The following is an 18,546-nucleotide window of genomic DNA, read 5'->3' on the forward strand; positions in this document are numbered from 1 at the left end:
GTTATTTCGATGTTGTCTGTGAGGTATGTTTAAATATATGTACAGTAGGCTATATATATATATATATATATTGTTTTATATGAACATAGAATATGTCTGCTCAACGCAACACATTGATCAGTGGTCTGGGGTGCCACCTAGTGGCCGTTGCTGCAATAGCCTAGTTGCTGCATGAGAGCAGGTAAGATCATCTGAATTTGAGGAATCTGCTCAAGGCTGTTCTCATGTAGTTACAAATAATCAAAAACGTATAAGTGGTGAAAGAGGGTTAGGGTTAGGGTTAGGGCTCTGTGAAGGTGCGACTAACAGGCTGCTTCAGCCCTCAGTGTGTGCTGCCCCTCAAAACTGTTTAACACAAAATGTCTGCTTCTGCGTCTGACACCATTCCTGCGCCTCAGAGAACTGGGACATGTGAATGTCCTCCAAGGCCAGTGGTGTAGTCCAGGGTATACGCAGGTATACGGAGTATACCCACTTATTTTTCAGTCAGCATTGCGTATACCCACTTTACAAAACAGGGCGTTTGTCCTGTGCTGTATGGGCTGCTTAAAACAATTGCAAAATTAAGAGTATACCCACTTTTCCAGGGACCACTACACCACTGTCCAAGGCGCTATACTCACATAAACTGAGTGACTCATGAAGGTTGGCCAGAGGCAGATCAATGATAACTAGAAAGAGAAATGGCATTGATTAGTTTACGGTGCCTTATAACAGTATATCAATAAGTTATCAATAAGTGCAGTACATTTTGGTAAAACCAGTCAATGTCTTCCTCAATAATATAATCAGGTTTGTGTTTGTATTGTGTGTTCAGTGAAGCTGGTAGGCCTCTGGTCTTGTGATGGATTCTATCTGTTTACGTCCTGAAATGAAATCATCTAAACCAGAGCGTGGGTTTTTCTGTGATATCAACTGCATTCTGAAGTTTGTTAGTTTTTGGTCAGAAGATACACTGCCATAGATAAGCTTGATACTCCAAACAGAAACTCAGTGTGTGTCAGCTGGGCTAGAGTCAAGGTCAGCATCTGTACAGTGGAACACTTCAGCGGGGTTTGCCCTCCTCCGCCAGTACAACTCAGACCCCGGACTCCCTCACAAGCAGGAGACTCTGCCATGGATTCGGCCTGGACAAAAGCTCAGGAGTGGAGAGGTAAAGTCTCTGATCATCACGCTATCATAACAACACAACAGAGTTTATAGAGATAGCATCATCATAACAACACAACAGAGTTTATGGAGTTAGCATTACCATAACAACACAACAGAGTTTATGGAGATAGCATTACCATAACAACACAACAGAGTTTATGGAGATAGCATCATCAAAATAACACAACAGAGTTTATGGAGTTAGCATTACCATAACAACACAACAGAGTTTATGGAGATAGCATTACCATAACAACACAATAGAGTTTATGGAGATAGCATTACCATAACAACACTAACACAGTTTATAGCATCATAACACAAGAGTTTATAGAGATAGCGCCTGGCTGTCAGGAATCTGTCTGTCCTGCATCAGAAAGAGTCGGTGTCTCTGCCTACCCGGGCATGTATGTGTGTGTGTGTGTGTGTGTGTGTGTGGAGTACAGGCAGCCCCAGTGAGTGATGTTTCATCAGCAAGCAGAGTTCAGAGCAGAGTTCAGAGAAATGTATATTCTGTATGTTCTGGAGGTAGGGAAGTAACACGTGAACTAGCAGTGTGCACTAGAAGCATGCACATTGTATTTTATATATGGTGTTTAATATGTGTATTTATATATGGTGTATAATATGTGTATTTTATATATTGTGTTTAATATGTATATTTATATATGGTGTATAATATGTGTATTTTATATATGGTGTATAATATGTGTATTTATATATGGTGTATAATAATAATATAATATGTGTATTTATGTTAATTTTACTAACTAAATGTTTTGTTGGACTATGTGTGGTTGTGGCCATCATGATCCCTGTTACCTTCCTTTGGCCAATCATGATCCTTCTTACCTCCCTTTGGCCAATCATGATCCTTCTTACCTCCCTTTGGCCAATCATGATCCTTCTTACTTCCCTTTGGCCAATCATGATCCTTTTTACTTCCCTTTGGCCAATCATGATCCTTCTTACTTCCCTTTGGCCAATCATGATCCTTTTTACTTCCCTTTCTTCCTTACCGTTTGAATCTTAAAGGATAACCACCCAACATGCATATGGATGCCAAGGTGGGAGGGTAGTGTACTTTGAACTGTTCAGGAACACATTTCCGTTAAGTATCTTAGATTTACAAAATTCCTAGATGTAGTTTTCATTGGATCATTTTAAAGGTCACTGGAGCGTAACTGGAGGAAATTCCAAACCTCTGATGTCTGCATCTTATACTGTACAAGCAGAACTCTTGGGCTAAACCATGGCAAACACAGAGAACAAACGCAGTGCTTTGGTGAAGACAGCAGTCTGAGTCTACCTGATATCTGCTGGGGATGCCAGCATGCGTGCTCAGAGATGGGGACGTAAGTCTGATGCTCAGACATCCTGCCTGTCCCCGTCCTCTCCTTCCTGTCCCCATCCTCTCCTGTCTGTCCCCGTCCTCTCCTGTCTGTCCCCGTCATCTCCTGCCTGTCCCCGTCCTCTCCTGTCTGTCCCCGTCATCTCCTGCCTGTCCCCGTCCTCTCCTGTCTGTCCCCGTCCTCTCCTGCCTGCCCCCGTCCTCTCCTGTCTGTCCCCGTCCTCTCCTGTCTGTCCCCATCATCTCCTGCCTGTCCCTGTCCTCTCCTGTCTGTCCCCCCCTTATTTTCATCTCACCTGACGTTTTCCATTCACACAGTGTGATGTCTGATGTGTTGGTAGAGGCTGGAGCATGTGAAGTCTGCAGTCTCTGCTCACCTCTCTCTCCTTCTCTCTCCCTCTCTCTCCTTCTCTCTCTCCCTGTCTCTCTCTCCTTCTTCCTCTCTCTCTCTCATTCTCTCTCTATCTCTCTCTTTCTCCTTCCCTCTCTCATTCTCTCTCTCTCCTTCTCTCTCTCCCTGTCTCTCTCTCCTTCTTCCTCTCTCTTCTCGCTCTCTCCTTCTCTCTCTATCTCTCTCTTTCTCCTTCTCTCTCTCATTCTTTCTCTCTTTCCCTCCTTCTCTCTCACCTTCTCTCTCTCTCTCTCTCTCTGCTCACCTCTTTCTCTCTCCTTCTTTCTCTGTCTCTCTCTCTCTCTCTCTCTCTCTCTCTCTTGCAGGTGTGGGGACCAGTGTCCGGTCCAGCGTCCTTGCCGCCGTCAGACACCTGCCCTCCGTCCGCTGGGTGTCCAGTGGATCTCTGACCAGGCTGCTCCAGAAGTTGGCCGTGGTGCAGTACATCCTGTCTTTCCTCTTCCTTGGTGAGAGTGTGTGTGTGTGTGTGTGTGTGTGTGTGTGTGTGTGTGTGTGTGTGTGTGTGTCTCTGTCTGTCTGTCTGTCTGTGTATCTGTGTGTCTGTGTGTCTGTGTGTCTGTCTGTGCATCTGTGTGTCTGTTTGTCTGTGTGTAAGTGTGTCTGTGTGTAAGTGTGTCTGTGTGTCTGTGTGTCTGTGTGTCTGTGTGTCTGTGTGTCTGTGTGTCTGTGTCTGTGTCTGTGTCTGTGTCTGTGTCTGTGTCTGTGTCTGTGACCGGACAACACCACATACTTGAATGTGATGTGATGTGAATGTTTGCTTAGTCTTTTATTCTCCTTCTTTGTGGTTTAAATGAAGCAACAATCTAAATGGGTTATTCATGTGACTGAACTAGAGAATATAGAATATACACATTATATAAAGTAAACAGCATCTCTGCATCTCTCTCTCCCTCCCTCCTTCTCCCGCTCTCTCGCTCTCTCTCCCTCCCTCCTTCTCCCGCTCTCTCGCTCTCTCTCCCTCCCTCCTTCTCTCGCTCTCTCCCTCTCTCTCTCTCTCTCTCTCTCTCTCTGTAGGTCCTGTGTGTATTATTCTGCTAATCTACCTGCTCTACACATCGTGTTGGTGGATCACGGCTCTTTACTGTCTGTGGCTGGCATATGACTGGAGAACACATAAACAAGGCAAGCTTATAGAAAACACATATACAAGGCAGGCGTATAGCTCAGCACTGTCTAAGTGGAGAAGGCTTCCCATTAAATCATCTTGCTGTATAAAAACTGGTCTAGTGTCTCAGAGTGTATCTTAAAAAGAGTGTATCTAAAAAAGAGTGTATCTAAAAAAGAGTGTATCTAAAAAACTGTGTATCTAAAAAAGAGTGTATCTAAAAAAGAGTGTATCTTAAAAACATTTGTAATGTCAGCTGGCAGGAGGCTGCCGTGGGTGAGGAGCTGGTCGGTGTGGAGCTACCTCAGCAGCTACTTCCCTATCCAAGTGAGCACCGGGACACACACTGACACATACACACACACACACACACTGACACACACACTCACACACACACACACACACACACACACACACACACTGGCACACTGACACACTGACACACACACTGACACACACACACACACACACACACACACACACTGTCACACACACACTCACACACACACACACACACACACACACACACACACACACACACACACACACACACACACACACACACACACACACACACACTGACACACACACACACACAACACACACACACACACACACACACACACTGGCACACTGACTGAACCCCTGCATGTCTATTCACTCACTACAATACATTTTACACATTTAATTTTGTTTTATGTTCATCAATCTACTGATTAGCTCAGTTCCAGAGGGTATCAAGTGAGTTAATATTCAACATCATGGCTTTTTCAGCTCATCAAAACCCATCATCTACCACCTGACAAGAATTATATCTTTGGCTATCATCCACATGGAATTTTCTGTTTTGGAGCGCTCTGCAACTTTGGCACTGAGGCCAATGGGTTTTCCGAGAAGTATCCCGGGATAACGCCTTTTGTGGCCACGCTGTCGGGAAACTTCCTCCTGCCCGTTGCCAGGGACTACTTAATGTCTACAGGTTAAGATCCCGTCGTCACGGTTACCAGCTGCTCTGCTCCCGCTTGACCCCTGAGCAGCGATGTGTGTTAGAGTTAAATAACACAACCTTAATGACATAAGCTATTAGGATTGTAATGTCACATTTGGAAATACAGTACCAGTCAAAAGTTTGGACACACCTTCTCATTTTTGGAGAAGTTTTTTCTTTACTTTTATCATTTTCTACATGGTAGATAACACTTTTTTTGTTTAGAACATCAGTCCATATGTGTTCTTTCGTAGTTTAAATGTCTTCAGTATTAATCAACAATGTAGAAAATAATAAAAGTAAAGTAAACAATTCTCCAAAAGTGTGTCCAAACTTTTGACTGGTACTGTATGTCCTTCACTGGTTGTTTTGGTGATACGTCTGTGTCAGAACTCAGAACTCAGAACTCAGAACTGTTTACTCAAGGGTTAGTCTGGTTGTCTTTGATTTCATGTTCCACTCTCTTCAATGAAGATGACTGCTCTGTTCTCTCTCCACCTCAGGTGTGTGTCCCGTGACTCATGACACCATAGACTTCATTCTGTCTCGGAACGGCACAGGGAATGCCATCGTCATCGCGGTGGGGGGTGCTGCGGAGTCCCTCAACACCACCCCGGGGGTGAACCAGGTCACCCTGAGGAACCGGAAAGGTTTCGTACGGAAGGCCCTGAAGCACGGGTACGGAACATCTCAGACGCACGCTATGCCCCAGTGTTCCACTGTTGCCTCTTTAGTGTTCCACTGTTGCCCCTGTAGTGTTCCACTGTTGCCCCCTTAGTGTTCCACTGTTGCCCCTGTAGTGTTCCACTGTTGCCCCTTTAGTGTTCCACTGTTGCCCCTTTAGTGTTCCACTGTTGCCCCCTTAGTGTTCCACTGTTGCCCCTGTAGTGTTCCACTGTTGCCCCTTTAGTGTTCCACTGTTGCCCCCTTAGTGTTCCACTGTTGCCCCTGTAGTGTTCCACTGTTGCCCCTGTAGTGTTCCACTGTTGCCCCCACAGTGTTCCACTGTTGCCCCTGTAGTGTTCCACTGTTGCCCCTTTAGTGTTCCACTGTTGCCCCCACAGTGTTCCACTGTTGCCCCTGTAGTGTTCCACTGTTGCCCCTGTAGTGTTCCACTGTTGCCCCTGTAGTGTTCCACTGTTGCCCCTGTAGTGTTCCACTGTTGCCCCTTTAGTGTTCCACTGTTGCCCCTGTAGTGTTCCACTGTTGCCCCTGTAGTGTTCCACTGTTGCCCCTGTAGTGTTCCACTGTTGCCCCTGTAGTGTTCCACTGTTGCCCCTGTAGTGTTCCACTGTTGCCCCTTTAGTGTTCCACTGTTGCCCCTGTAGTGTTCCACTGTTGCCCCTGTAGTGTTCCACTGTTGCCCCTGTAGTGTTCCACTGTTGCCCCTGTAGTGTTCCACTGTTGCCCCTGTAGTGTTCCACTGTTGCCCCTGTAGTGTTCCACTGTTGCCCCTTTAGTGTTCCACTGTTGCCTTGGCAGCGGCCTTGAGAGATTGTGTCGATGTTTCATTGTTGCATTCCCTGCAGGGCGGCCCTGGTCCCGGTCTTCTCCTTCGGGGAGAATAACACGTATCAGCAGGTGAGGTTTGCGGACGGCTCGTGGTGCCGGCGGCTGCAGACGTGGCTCCAGAAGGTCGTGGGCTTCGCGCCGTGTGTGATCCAGGGCTGCAGCCTGCTCTCCGCAGACACCTGGGGCCTCATGCCCTACCCCCGACCCATCACCTCCGTGGGTGAGACTCGGCAGGCCTGTGCCACCCGTCAGCTATTCACTGAGGCACAGATGGGCTCCAGATTTAAAGTGCGCTACAGTCTGCCTAAATATCCTCGTGGTTAGATAGCTAGATAGATACAGTGGGGAAAATAAGTATTTGAACCCCTACCGATTTCGCAAGTTTGGCCACTTGAAAATGCAAATAAAGTCATAAATGTTATAAAATGCATAAAATGCATTTTTCTGGATTTTTTTGTTGATATTCGGTTTCTCACTGTTAATATACACCTACCATTACAATTATAGATCACACATTTTTTTGCAAGTGGGCAAACTTGTGAAATCGCCAGGGGTTCAAATACTTATTTTTCCCACTGTAGATGGATACTTTATTGATCCCGAGGGAAATTAAGGTCTTCCAGTAGCTTATGCACTTAACTCACAAACATACAGTGGGGAAAATAAGTATTTGAACCCCTTGAGATTTCACAAGTTTGGCCACTTGCAAAGAAATGTGTGATCTATAATTGTAATGGTAGGTGGATATTAACAGTGAGAAACAGAATATCAACAAAAAAATCCAGAAAAATGCATTTTACAACATTTATGACTTTATTTGCATTTGATGCAAAAAATAAGTATTTGAACCCCCAAAACTGACTGACAAAAATGACTTAGTACTTGGTGGAATAACCCTTATTGGCAAGCACAGACGTCAGACGTTTCTTGTAGTTGGTCACCAGGTTTACAAACATCTCAGGAGGGATTTTGGTCCACTCCTCTTTCCAGATCCTCTCCAAATCTTTAAGGTTGTGCTTTCAATGGGAGGGAATGAGGGAATGAAGTTCAAGCCCAATATTCCACGTTACATGGCCCCATCCATAGTCCCCTTGATGCGGTGGAGTCGTCCTGTACCCTTGGCAGAGAAACAGCCCCAAAGTATAATGTTTCCACCTCCATGCTTGATTGTGGGTATGATGTACTCTTGGGGTCATATTCAGCATTCCCCCCCCTGTCAAACACGGCAAGTCGAGTTGATGCCAAAGAGCTTGATTTTGGTATCATCTGACCACATTCTGTCTCCCAATCCTCCCTAGAATCATTCAAGTGTGCAATGGTAAACTTTAGATGGCCCTGTACATGCTCTTCCTTGAGCAGGGGGACCTTGCGAGTGCTGCAGTACTTCAAAAAATTACAGCGTGGTGTGTTGCCAATGGTTTTCTTGGTAAGTCTGGTCCCACCTGTCTTGAGATCATTCACAAGCTCCCCCTGTGTAGTTCTGGGGTTATTCTGCACCTTTTGAATGATCACTGATTCCGCACGAGGGGATATCTTGCATGGAGCCCCAGACCTAGAGCGGGTGACAGTTGTTTGGTGTTGCTTCCATTTATGAATAATCGCACCAATAGTTATCTGCTTCTCACCAAGCTGCTTGCCGGTGGTTTTGTAGCCCATTCCAGCCTTGTGCAGGTCTACAATCTTATCTCTGACGTCCTTGGACAGCTCTTTGGTCTTGCCCATGGTGGTGAGGTTGAAGGTGTGAAGTATGATTCTTTGGACAGGTTTCTTTTATACAGGTCACCAGTTGAGATCAGGTATACCTTGTTAGACCTAATGAGGACTAATCTGTGTGCTTTTTGGGCACATAACTGGCCATTGGGAGCCAGAATTCTTGCTGTTTGCTTGGGGGTTCAAATACTTATTTTTTGCATCAAATGCAAATAAAGTCATAAATCTTATAAAATGCAGTTTTCTGGATTTTTTTGTTGATATTCTGTTACTAACTGTTAAAATACACCTACCATTAAAATTCTAGATCACACATTTCTTTGCAAGTGGCCAAACTTGCGAAGTCGGCAGGGGTTCAAATACTTATTTTCCCCACTGTACATACATGAATCACAATCAAAACAAAAAAGTTAAGTGACACACTGACCAACACTTGCACAACAAATACAATTTGTGAGTGTGTCTGATGTGAATGTGTGGTTACTGTGAGTGTGTGTCTGATGTGAATGTGTGGTTACTGTGAGTGTGTGTCTGATGTGAATGTGTGGTTACTGTGAGTGTGTGTCTGATGTGAATGTGTGGTTACTGTGAGTGTGTGTCTGATGTGAATGTGTGGTTACTGTGAGTGTGTGTCTGATGTGAATGTGTGGTTACTGTGAGTGTGTGTCTGATGTGAATGTGTGGTTACTGTGAGTGTGTGTCTGATGTGAATGTGTGGTTACTGTGAGTGTGTGTCTGATGTGAATGTGTGGTTACTGTGAGTGTGTGTCTGATGTGAATGTGTGGTTACTGTGAGTGTGTGTCTGATGTGAATGTGTGGTTACTGTGAGTGTGTGTCTGATGTGAATGTGTGGTTACTGTGAGTGTGTGTCTGATGATGTCACTGTGAGTGTGTGTGTCTGATGATGTCACTGATGTGTCCTCTGACCCAGTTGGAGAGCCCATCAGCGTTCCCCAGATTAGCGAGCCCAGCGCTGAGGAAGTGGACCGGTACCACGCGCTCTACATGGCCTCCCTGCAGCGCCTCTTCCACACGGAGAAGACCCGCTTCGGCCTGAAACAGAGAGACACACTGATCATGCACTGAAGACTACCCCCGCCAACCAGACCAGGGACTCACCTCAACATGGACTTGAAGTGCAGGGACTCGCCTGAACATGACCCTGATGGTCTGGGACTCACCTGAACGTGGCCTTGAGGTTCTGGGACTCACCTGAACATGGCCTTGAAGTGCAGGGACTCACCTGAACATGGTCTTGGGGGCAGGGCCGTCGTAAAGGGGGGAAAGGTGAGGACGATTCTAAGGGCCCACAGCCCAGGGGGGGCCCACAAAAACCCCAGTAGCCTACTATGTAAGCTTCCCTTTCCATGACTAAATTATTATGTATAGACATATCTTATTTTCATAATAATGCATCAGAGTTAAAACAAAGCGAAAAAATCAAGCAAAATTTTTAAAAAAATATTATTTTTTCCGAGCAATAGCCCTCTTTTTTTAAAAATGGTTTGGTCCATATGCACATTAACACTCGCGCACGTGAAAGAGAAACTGTCATCTTGAGAGTTTAAAATGATATTAAACGAAGGGAAATCTACTGTATGGAAATATTTCTGCTTAATAGACGATGCAGATTCTAATTAGGCTGTTGGATATGTCCAATGTCAGAAGTGTGAAGTTTTAATGAGATATGATTGATGCAACTCTCGATGGTTGGATGATAGTTTCATAACGAACGTCGGCGTGCGCCAATATCTTCAATGGTAAGAGACTTGTCTGTTTTGCTTCCGTTGGTGTATCATAAAACGTGAGTTTTATTAAAGCATAGCTTGTGTAATGTGTAGCTATTTCATTCTATTTGTTAACCTTTCCTGCTGTCTGTCTGACCGTAGTTGGGGATTGCACGGGAGTAAAATGCTCCAGGGCCAAAGTAGATTACATGTTTTTAACTGCGGGGTTAATTCCCTTTCCTTTACCCTCCTTCCCCTTACAGACAGCAGGACAAGTTACAAAACGGAATGAAATAGCTACACATTACACACGCTATGCTTTAATTAAACTCACGTTACTCACATACTGGTTAACACTTTTACAGCACATAAATGTTTGTCGCTGCATCCAAACTATGCGTCACCGTTCTCCCTCCCTGTACGTGCTCATCTTAAAGGAGCCGCACCATTTTACTAAACGTTCCTGCAAGGTAAATCATTTAATTTAAATATGCTTATTGGCCTTATTGTGCACCATTGTGCGTTTAACAGCGCTTTTTTTGTGTGAAAGAGCATTTAACTGTTGATGCCCTAGTTTAATAAAGCCAGGCTATTCATAAACAACGTAGGGCCTACGTAAATCTGGCATTAGAAGCTACTATGAACAGTTGAGAAATTGATTCTGTCGGGCTTGGTTCGGATTCGAAAAAAACATATTTGAATGGCTGTCGGACTCAGTCCGGGCTCGGTCACTATTCTGCCGGACCGGGCCGGGCTCGGACAGAAAAATTCGGCTATGGTAGCTTATTGACATGAGTCTTAAGCAGGGACATAATAATACCCAGGCAGTGACTCTTCGTTGAGTGGTTAATTGAAAAAAAAAAATGAATGGGGTGCATTGCGTCAGGCACTGCCAAGAACATAGAGGAACAGAAAAATTAAGAAAAAATTATAATACTTATACTGTAGTCTAAGAAAAAAAAGTTGGGTAAAATTGGCGATGACAAGTTGGGGGGGGGGGGGGGGGCGGGGGGCCCACAACAATATTCTTTCAGGGGGCCCAGAATTCCTAGCAACGGCCCTGCTTGGGGGGCAGGGACTCACCTGAACATGGCCTTGAGGTTCTGGGACTCACCTGAACATGGCCCTGATGTGCAGGGACTCGCCTGAACATGGCCTTGAGGTTCTGGGACTCGCCTGAACATGGCCTTGAGGTTCTGGGACTCACCTGAACATGGCCTTGAGGTTCTGGGACTCACCTGAACATGGCCTTGAGGTTCTGGGACTCACCTGAACGTGGCCTGGAGGTTCAGGAGAGCACACACACCACACGGCAGCTAGATCTGATTCTGAGTAGACTTAACACTGGACTTGTTTAGCACTGAGTAATACACAGCCTTCATAAAAACCAACACCTGCTAACTGTGTTCATGGACCCAGCCTGGCGCTGCATGGATGGGAAATAGGTCTGTTCCACTTTGCACGCAAAATAGTTACATAACTAACATTTAAACCTTAAATCACTTCTCTGCCATTGTTCTGCAAACTGTAGATTGTGCGACAGTGCAATGCCATATCATCTGATGGTAACAGTGTTATATAGAAACATTTTTTATTTGTCATGGTTACATTTTCCTGAAGTGATTAAATATTTCTTTTATAAATAATATATCCCTCAGATTCCTTTGCAAACATCTTATGAGTCTTATATACCCATTTCATTTAGGGTTAATATCTGGTGATCAATTTTGAAATAATCTTCCAAAAGCTAAACCCATGCCAAGTCTTTCAAGGTGAAAACTAGTTTGAGCTCATGTTTTATCCCTAGGTGTTTTCCCTACAGAGGACTCTCTGATGAAAGATCATGTTGGGCTCAAAAGTGTTATCACAGGATAAAGAACCGCCTCCACCATCTCTCTCTTCTCTAAGAGCAGACTCCAACCTCTGCTTCCTCACCTGTGAAAATGCCACACTGCTGTGAAAGCATCTCATTTAACCAGCCAATATGTCCGGTCCTTGTTTCAAAGGTAGCCAATCAATATGCTGCAGCCCAATCCCTGTTTCAAAGGCAGTCAAAACACCCCACACAAGTTCCTGTTTGAAGAGCAGACACTGAATAGGTAGACGGTGTTCAGAGCACATGACCGTCATCCCCCTCCTCACCAGGGGGGGCGCCGCCACACAAACACAGCTTCTGCTTGCTGTGTTCCAGTGGCACTCTGCAGGTCACATGACTCTGAATAGGTTACATATCCATGTATCTCACACACACACACACACACACACACACACACACACACACACACACACACACACACACACACACGACTCTGAATTGATTACATATCCATGTATCACACATAGCAACAAAACAAAACACTTGTTCACCACATGTTTACGATCATGGCACATTTGCAAATAGTTTATTTGTCACAGGAGCCACTATTAACCCAAAACACACTTGAACCATTATTTCAATCAACACAATTTTTTCCCCTGTTTTTTAATCACACACACACAAACAAAATCTGTCAGTGTCCATTGTGTGTGTAAATCCTTTGGTTGTGTTGTGTGTGTTGAGCACAGTGTCTCGAGCTCTAGAGTGTCATTCAAAGAGTGTCATTCTCACTGTCGTCGTCCTGCAAGTGCAGCCTGGCGTATTGATCCACCATGGGGTCCAAGTCACTGATCAGGTGGAAGTTCACGTGGAGCACGGCCATACTCGTGGACCGGCTGCGGACGGGCGTGTGGCCCAGGTACGCCTGGAGCCGTTGCTGCGACGTCTCTCTGGATCCGTCCTCGGGCTTCAGCACCGGCAGCGTGGACAGGACCTTCAGGAAGGCGTTGACGTTGGGGAAGAACTTGACGTCGGAGAGCTGCAGCGTCTCGTGGATGGTGGCGGGCAGGCGGACCTCCTTGCCGCGGTGCTTCCACTTGATCCTCCAGCAGTGCAGCTCGGCGGGGAGCGTGTCGGGGTTGGGCAGGTCGCTGCGGTACACGTGGGCGTTGCTCTCCTCCGACGTGTTGAACTTCATCTGGCCCATCACCGCGGGGACCAGCGACAGACACTTCAGCGCCTTCAGGTGGTTCTCCGAGAAGATGTCCTTCACTTCCTGGATGATGAACTGCATGATGGGAAGGGTGAGGTACTCCTTGAAGTACGCCTCCGGCTGGATCTCCATGGCGCCCACGGGCGGCTGCTTGAGCAGGAAGAGGCGGGGCACGCACACGGAGATGCCCATCGTGGTTGCCAGGGTAGCCGCCTCCTCGAACCAGAACTCGTGGTACACCTCGATATTGTCCATGACCTCGTTGAGAGAGTGCAGTACCGCCGTCAGGCTGTTGGCGGCGAAGAACACGTCGAGCGTCTCCCCTTGCAGGTTCTTGCCGAACGCTCTGGTGAACGAGAGTGTGTTCTTCAGGATCACCAGCGTCACCACGAACTCAAAGTCCGACAGCGCTTCCGAGATGGAGAAGGCGTCGCTGGTGACGCGGTCGTTCCACGTGCGCTCCTCGTTCTCGTACAGGCTGTCCATGCAGAGCGTCAGCGGCTCCAGGAGGTCCATGGCCACCTCGAACAGGTTGTGCATGCTGCCCCAGCAGCTCAGACAGGCCTGCTTCAGCACCTCCGCCTTCTCCAGGTTCCCCTGGAAGAGGATGTCCACGACCCGGTCCATCTCGCGCTGCAGCGCCGGAGTGGACCGGAGGAAGGCGTGGATCCTCGCCAGCATTGCCACGACAACCCTGACGGCCGTGAGCGGGACGCAGTTGGCCAGGTGGACGTTGAGGGCGGTGGAGGACTGCGGGGTGTGCACGGCCATGGGGTACTTGTCCGAGAGCCGGCTGGCCGCGGCTTTGATCTGGCGGGCGAAGGCTCCGGAGCCGGCGTGGGCCTGTCCTCGGCAGTGTTCCATGCTGAGGCCCCAACGCTGCGTCACCAGGGCCTCCACCTGCGCCGCCATCGCCTCCGCGTCCGTCTCCAACGCCACGAACTCCACCAGCTCCTCCCGCAGGGCGCTGGCCTGGTCCACGAAGCGCAGGAACACGGGCAGCCGCGTCTCCCCGGGGAACTCCACCAGGTCCGCCGTGACCAGCGAGAAGAAGGAGCTCTCCCGCACCTGATGACAGTGGTAGAGAAGTCGTTTAGTAATCAGAAGGTTGCTAGTTCGATTCCCTGTCGAAGCGTCCTTGAGCAAGACACTGAACCCCTCACTGCTCCTGATGTGCAGTGTGCCATCAGTGTAAAATGTGTATACATCCTTGTAAGTCGCTTTGGATAAAAGCGTCTGCTAAATGACTAAATCTAATTGTAAATGTACACTGGACAGGAAGTGTGTGTAGAGGACAGGAAGTGTGTGTAGAGGACAGGAAGTGTGTGTAGAGGACAGGAAGTGTGTGTAGAGGACAGGAAGTAAAGGTAAATGTACCTCCTGCAGCAGGTTCTCACGCACGCCCTGCTCGCAGAACTCCAGCATCTGCAGCTGGTCCTCGGCGGAGCAGTACTCCTCGTTCACGGACGCGCCCTCGAAGCGCCGACGCAGCACCTCATCCCCGGCGCTGACCCGCGCCTCCAGCAGGGCCTGGAAGTTACTGGGGATGAAGAAGCCGCCGCCATCAGCCTCCTCTTCCTCCGTGCTGCTGCTGCTCACGAGGCTCCGCAGGGGGATGTTCTGCCGGCCCATCAGGAGCAGGATCTCAAACAGAGACTTCACGTACTCCCTCTGCTCCCTCTGCTCCGCCGTCAGCTGGGGCGCGTCCTCGCCGGCCTCCGCCTCGTCCCCAACCTTGTCCTTTTTGGAGTGCAGCTGTTCAATGGAGGACTCCACTATGAGACAAGAGCACACTCATTTCAGCTCACACACTTCAGTTACCCATCTCAATGATGTGATGTGATATAAATAAGACAGGGTGTAATGGGTGGCAGAGTGCATGGTGACTAGGAAGTGACACTGAAAGACAGGGTGTGTGGAGTGAGAGAAGGGAGGAGAGGGGTGAGAGAGAGAGAGAGAGAGATGGAGGGAGGGAGGGGGATTGAGAGATAGGGAGGAGAGAGAGAGAGATGGAGGGAGGGAGGGGGCATATTTTGATACTCAGTGATGATGCCAGTAGATGAGCCATGATCTAGAATGAAATGAATGGAGTGGATGATCCATGAGATCTAGTATTAATGGAAACTGTGTGAAGATTCAAATGCATCTGTGGTGGAAGAGGGCAGACGCTAATACAGGCAGACACGGCACTCACATCTCCTTTCTTTGATTCTTCTAATATCGTCTTCTGTCTGTAAACCAGAGGTCAGAGGTCATTAGTTTCAGAGAGCACACATTTTAAGGGACAGGTGAGAAGTGAAGGGGTGTTTTGGGAGATCGAGTACCAGCTCTTTGATGCGTTTCCGGTGTCTGCTGTGGGGGTTGTTCAGGTGGCTGGTCAGGTCGAATATGGTTGGGATGGCAGTCTCTCTCAGCACTGTCCTGTATGGGCTCTGACACACACACACACACACACACATAGTCAAACTGTAAGTTAGGGCACTTAAGTGTAGTTTTTTCCAGAACTTTTCTTTCACGTTGACATACTGAGGAATGTAAAGTACTACGGCGTTTAGACTCTTACTGTTTTGCATATCATCGCTGGTTCAAAGTGCTTAGCGCACAGCCGATAGTGTTTGTTCAACTGGTCGGATGTTTTAGTCTCCAGGTCAGCACGCCGACAGTTCTCCACCCACAGTTTGCATCTGGACCACAAAACAGTAGACAGGGCAAGGATTTGAGTTGATCGGGTGAACACATCAGCTGGAGCCTAACTAAACAATCATTACCTGTGAGAGGACTCAAGTCCATCCAAAAATGTAGTACCTCACATGCAACTGCCTCTGACTGACTTGAGAAGGACTTTCCTATCAGGGTTTGCACATATTTATTAGTATAATTAAGAGTGAACAGCGACAAATACACAATTCACCTAGAGCAAAGTACGGATGTTGCATGTGGTCATAAACAAGTCATGGTCACAGGCTGTCATCAAGGACCCGTCAGGGAATGGGTTGCAGAACAGTAGGCTAGCTCAGTAGGCAGCTAAGTGGCTAGCTAACACTTTGATACAGTGTAACGTTAGTTATCAGTACCCCTGTCATTCTGTAAACAGTACCACGAGTAAGTAACTCCAGCTCCGTATCCAAGGTCTAAGTCACCGAGTACTGTGGCGAGCTAAAAGATAAACCTAGGTAGTCTCAATAACACAAAACAACGAGGTAGATGTAGTATCCTAGCTAGCTATGGTGATATCATGTCTTGGCTACTGTGAGCTGTGCAGAGTAATTTTTCCAAACCAACGAAAACGTTGCACATGTATAGCTACCTTTCAGGGTCTCTTGGAAACCTGAAGAATGCCAAGTCGGATTGGGTGCTCTTTCTTGTACAGTTCGGGGCCGCGCAAAAATTCGGCATTGTGAATAGCTTATTAAGCTAACCGCCTAGCTAGTTGTACCTAACTAGGGAGGTATTATTTATGAACCACCTTTTGTGACAATTGCAGAGTTGGGTCGAGCACCTTACAGGCTAACTATGAGGTTTTTAATTCAAACACTCTCTTGCCAATTCCTAGGTGAACATTTTACTAATCCCACGGAAAAAGTGCTTGAATAAATGAGAGCTTAACCCCTCAACAACAGACAAGCATTGGTTATCTCTTTCCCATAATGCATTTCTCGACACTATACACACTGACTATACACTATACAGCTGACCCAACGGAGCGTGAGGGTGAACTTCATTGCAAAATGCAGTGGTAAATAATGAGATTTAACCTCCTGTATACTTAGCGTTGCGTGCTCTAAATACTGTATTTTCGAACAAACGAGCGCTGGGAAACCTTTAACCAGAATACCTGTATGACTCACACTTATGAGTGGTGAGATGTCGAGCCTCGAAGCACCTTATCTATGAAAGCCAACATTAGCTATCCAACGTTAGCACGGAAGGCGTTTGAACGTAGAAGGTTTGGTTTGCATTACAGTTGAGATGTCATTGTGCTTTACCTTCAGTAGCCTAAAGTAAACACAGCAAGTAATATTACCACCTGTACCACACAGGTTTTACATAAACACGTTTGATACAAGGACAGTAAGTAAACTAGTGGCAAAAGGCAGCTAAAAACATTGCTAGCGAAACCTCACGTATCTAACAAAACCTTGCCACCACTATGGGAAATGCAGATGTAAATTCATAAGAAACCAATGCGTGGGGGGTCAACAAACTTGAAGGACAATGTGAATTTATAATGATTTATAGAAACCATCGTTAATAATTGTCATTTAACTGGAAACCTTTCAGTGAAGATCAATGTGGCCGGCTCGTTGGTCTAGGGGTATGATTCTCGCTTAGGGTGCGAGAGGTCCCGGGTTCAAATCCCGGACGAGCCCTTGTTTTTAGCGAGTTTTTCAGGTAACAGAAGAAGTTATTGTCCTTTTGCAACGCCATAGAACAATACAGTGAAAAGGAAGGGGTCATTTGAAATAAGTGTAGTTCTTAAAGAGTGCTTAAATATTATTAACACATTGCTAAACTGCAGCAAATGTTTGAAAGGTTGTAGAAAGTGTAGGTGCAAATAGTTAAATAGTAAGACCGACGATGTATTCATAAATTAAAGAACAGGTTTAAAAAATAAAACAAAAGCGGGCTCGTCCGGGATTTGAACCCGGGACCTCTCGCACCCGAAGCGAGAATCATACCCCTAGACCAACGAGCCACAATTGGTTGATGGCGTGGGTACATTGGTTTATAAATCTTTGAATTTAAAATGTACGTTACTTTATCAACTTTCATAGTTTATACTACTTTTACATTTTCTCATTGTCAAAACATGAACGACTGAGTCACTACTACGACGATGTACTTCGTTGTCCAACCATAGTTAACAATTAAAAGTGAACTCGTTTTTCCAGGACAAAAGCGTGAAATCTGAGAAATCCGTTCGTATCGCATCCTTTTAAGTTTATGTTCATCGTGCTCAGTGTAACTACGTGTAAAACAAACACACCCAGACGTAATGCAACTCCCACACAAGCAAAACAGGAAGAAAAAGGCTCAGAGCAAGTGAATTAAGTTCTTTTTATATATCATACATAAGACTGTTTGAATATAATACAAAGGGCATTATCATATACACGGCAAAGTCTTGACTAGATCTTACAATCTGTGGACACATGTACGTTTCCTTTTCCTCATGCTGTTCAATTATATAGTGCATGTTGCATGTCAACAAAGCCAGGAAAAAAACAAAGTCAAGTGAATCAACAAGAAAAGAAAGAAAGGGAAAAAGATGGAATTCAGAGAACTTTAGTATTTGTAGAGATGATTTGATGACCAACAATTTTTACCTTATTTATGTGCATTCAAATAACAGCCTCTATGGAAAACAGACCTCTTCAACAATAAATTTCTCGTACAACCAAAAAGTAAGGTTTGTGGATATACATGCATTAACTATATACCCTGTGAGCATAATGGTCAGGTAGATCTGGCCTTTCCTTGTCAATACAAACCCTACCTTTGAGTGCTGTCCTGGTGAAGTCAAGTACCTCTGCCCAGATGACTAAAATCACAGAATTT

At 46.3% G+C, this 18,546-nt stretch overlaps 2 protein-coding genes across 2 annotated transcripts; one reads left to right on the forward strand and one right to left on the reverse strand.

Moving 5' to 3' along the window:
- Positions 1 to 1,116: 1,116 nt before the first annotated feature.
- Positions 1,117 to 9,317, forward strand: LOC308377966 (diacylglycerol O-acyltransferase 2-like; the record flags this gene model as incomplete). The annotated part of the gene is made up of 8 exons (XM_080854753.1): positions 1,117 to 1,153; positions 3,221 to 3,361; positions 3,930 to 4,037; positions 4,277 to 4,347; positions 4,795 to 4,999; positions 5,512 to 5,686; positions 6,538 to 6,740; positions 9,163 to 9,317. The coding sequence occupies 8 exons, from the start codon at positions 1,117 to 1,119 to the stop codon at positions 9,315 to 9,317; spliced, it is 1,095 nt and encodes a 364-aa protein (XP_080710879.1).
- Positions 9,318 to 12,442: 3,125 nt separating this feature from the next.
- Positions 12,443 to 16,383, reverse strand: thap12b (THAP domain containing 12b; the record flags this gene model as incomplete). The annotated part of the gene is made up of 6 exons (XM_080855340.1): positions 12,443 to 14,055; positions 14,365 to 14,762; positions 15,182 to 15,218; positions 15,312 to 15,419; positions 15,551 to 15,671; positions 16,295 to 16,383. The coding sequence occupies 6 exons, from the start codon at positions 16,381 to 16,383 to the stop codon at positions 12,547 to 12,549; spliced, it is 2,262 nt and encodes a 753-aa protein (XP_080711466.1). The 3' UTR covers positions 12,443 to 12,546.
- Positions 16,384 to 18,546: the final 2,163 nt, after the last annotated feature.

The sequence above is a fragment of the Sprattus sprattus genome, assembly GCF_963457725.1.
Source record: "Sprattus sprattus genome assembly, chromosome: 17".
NCBI lineage: Eukaryota > Metazoa > Chordata > Actinopteri > Clupeiformes > Clupeidae > Sprattus > Sprattus sprattus.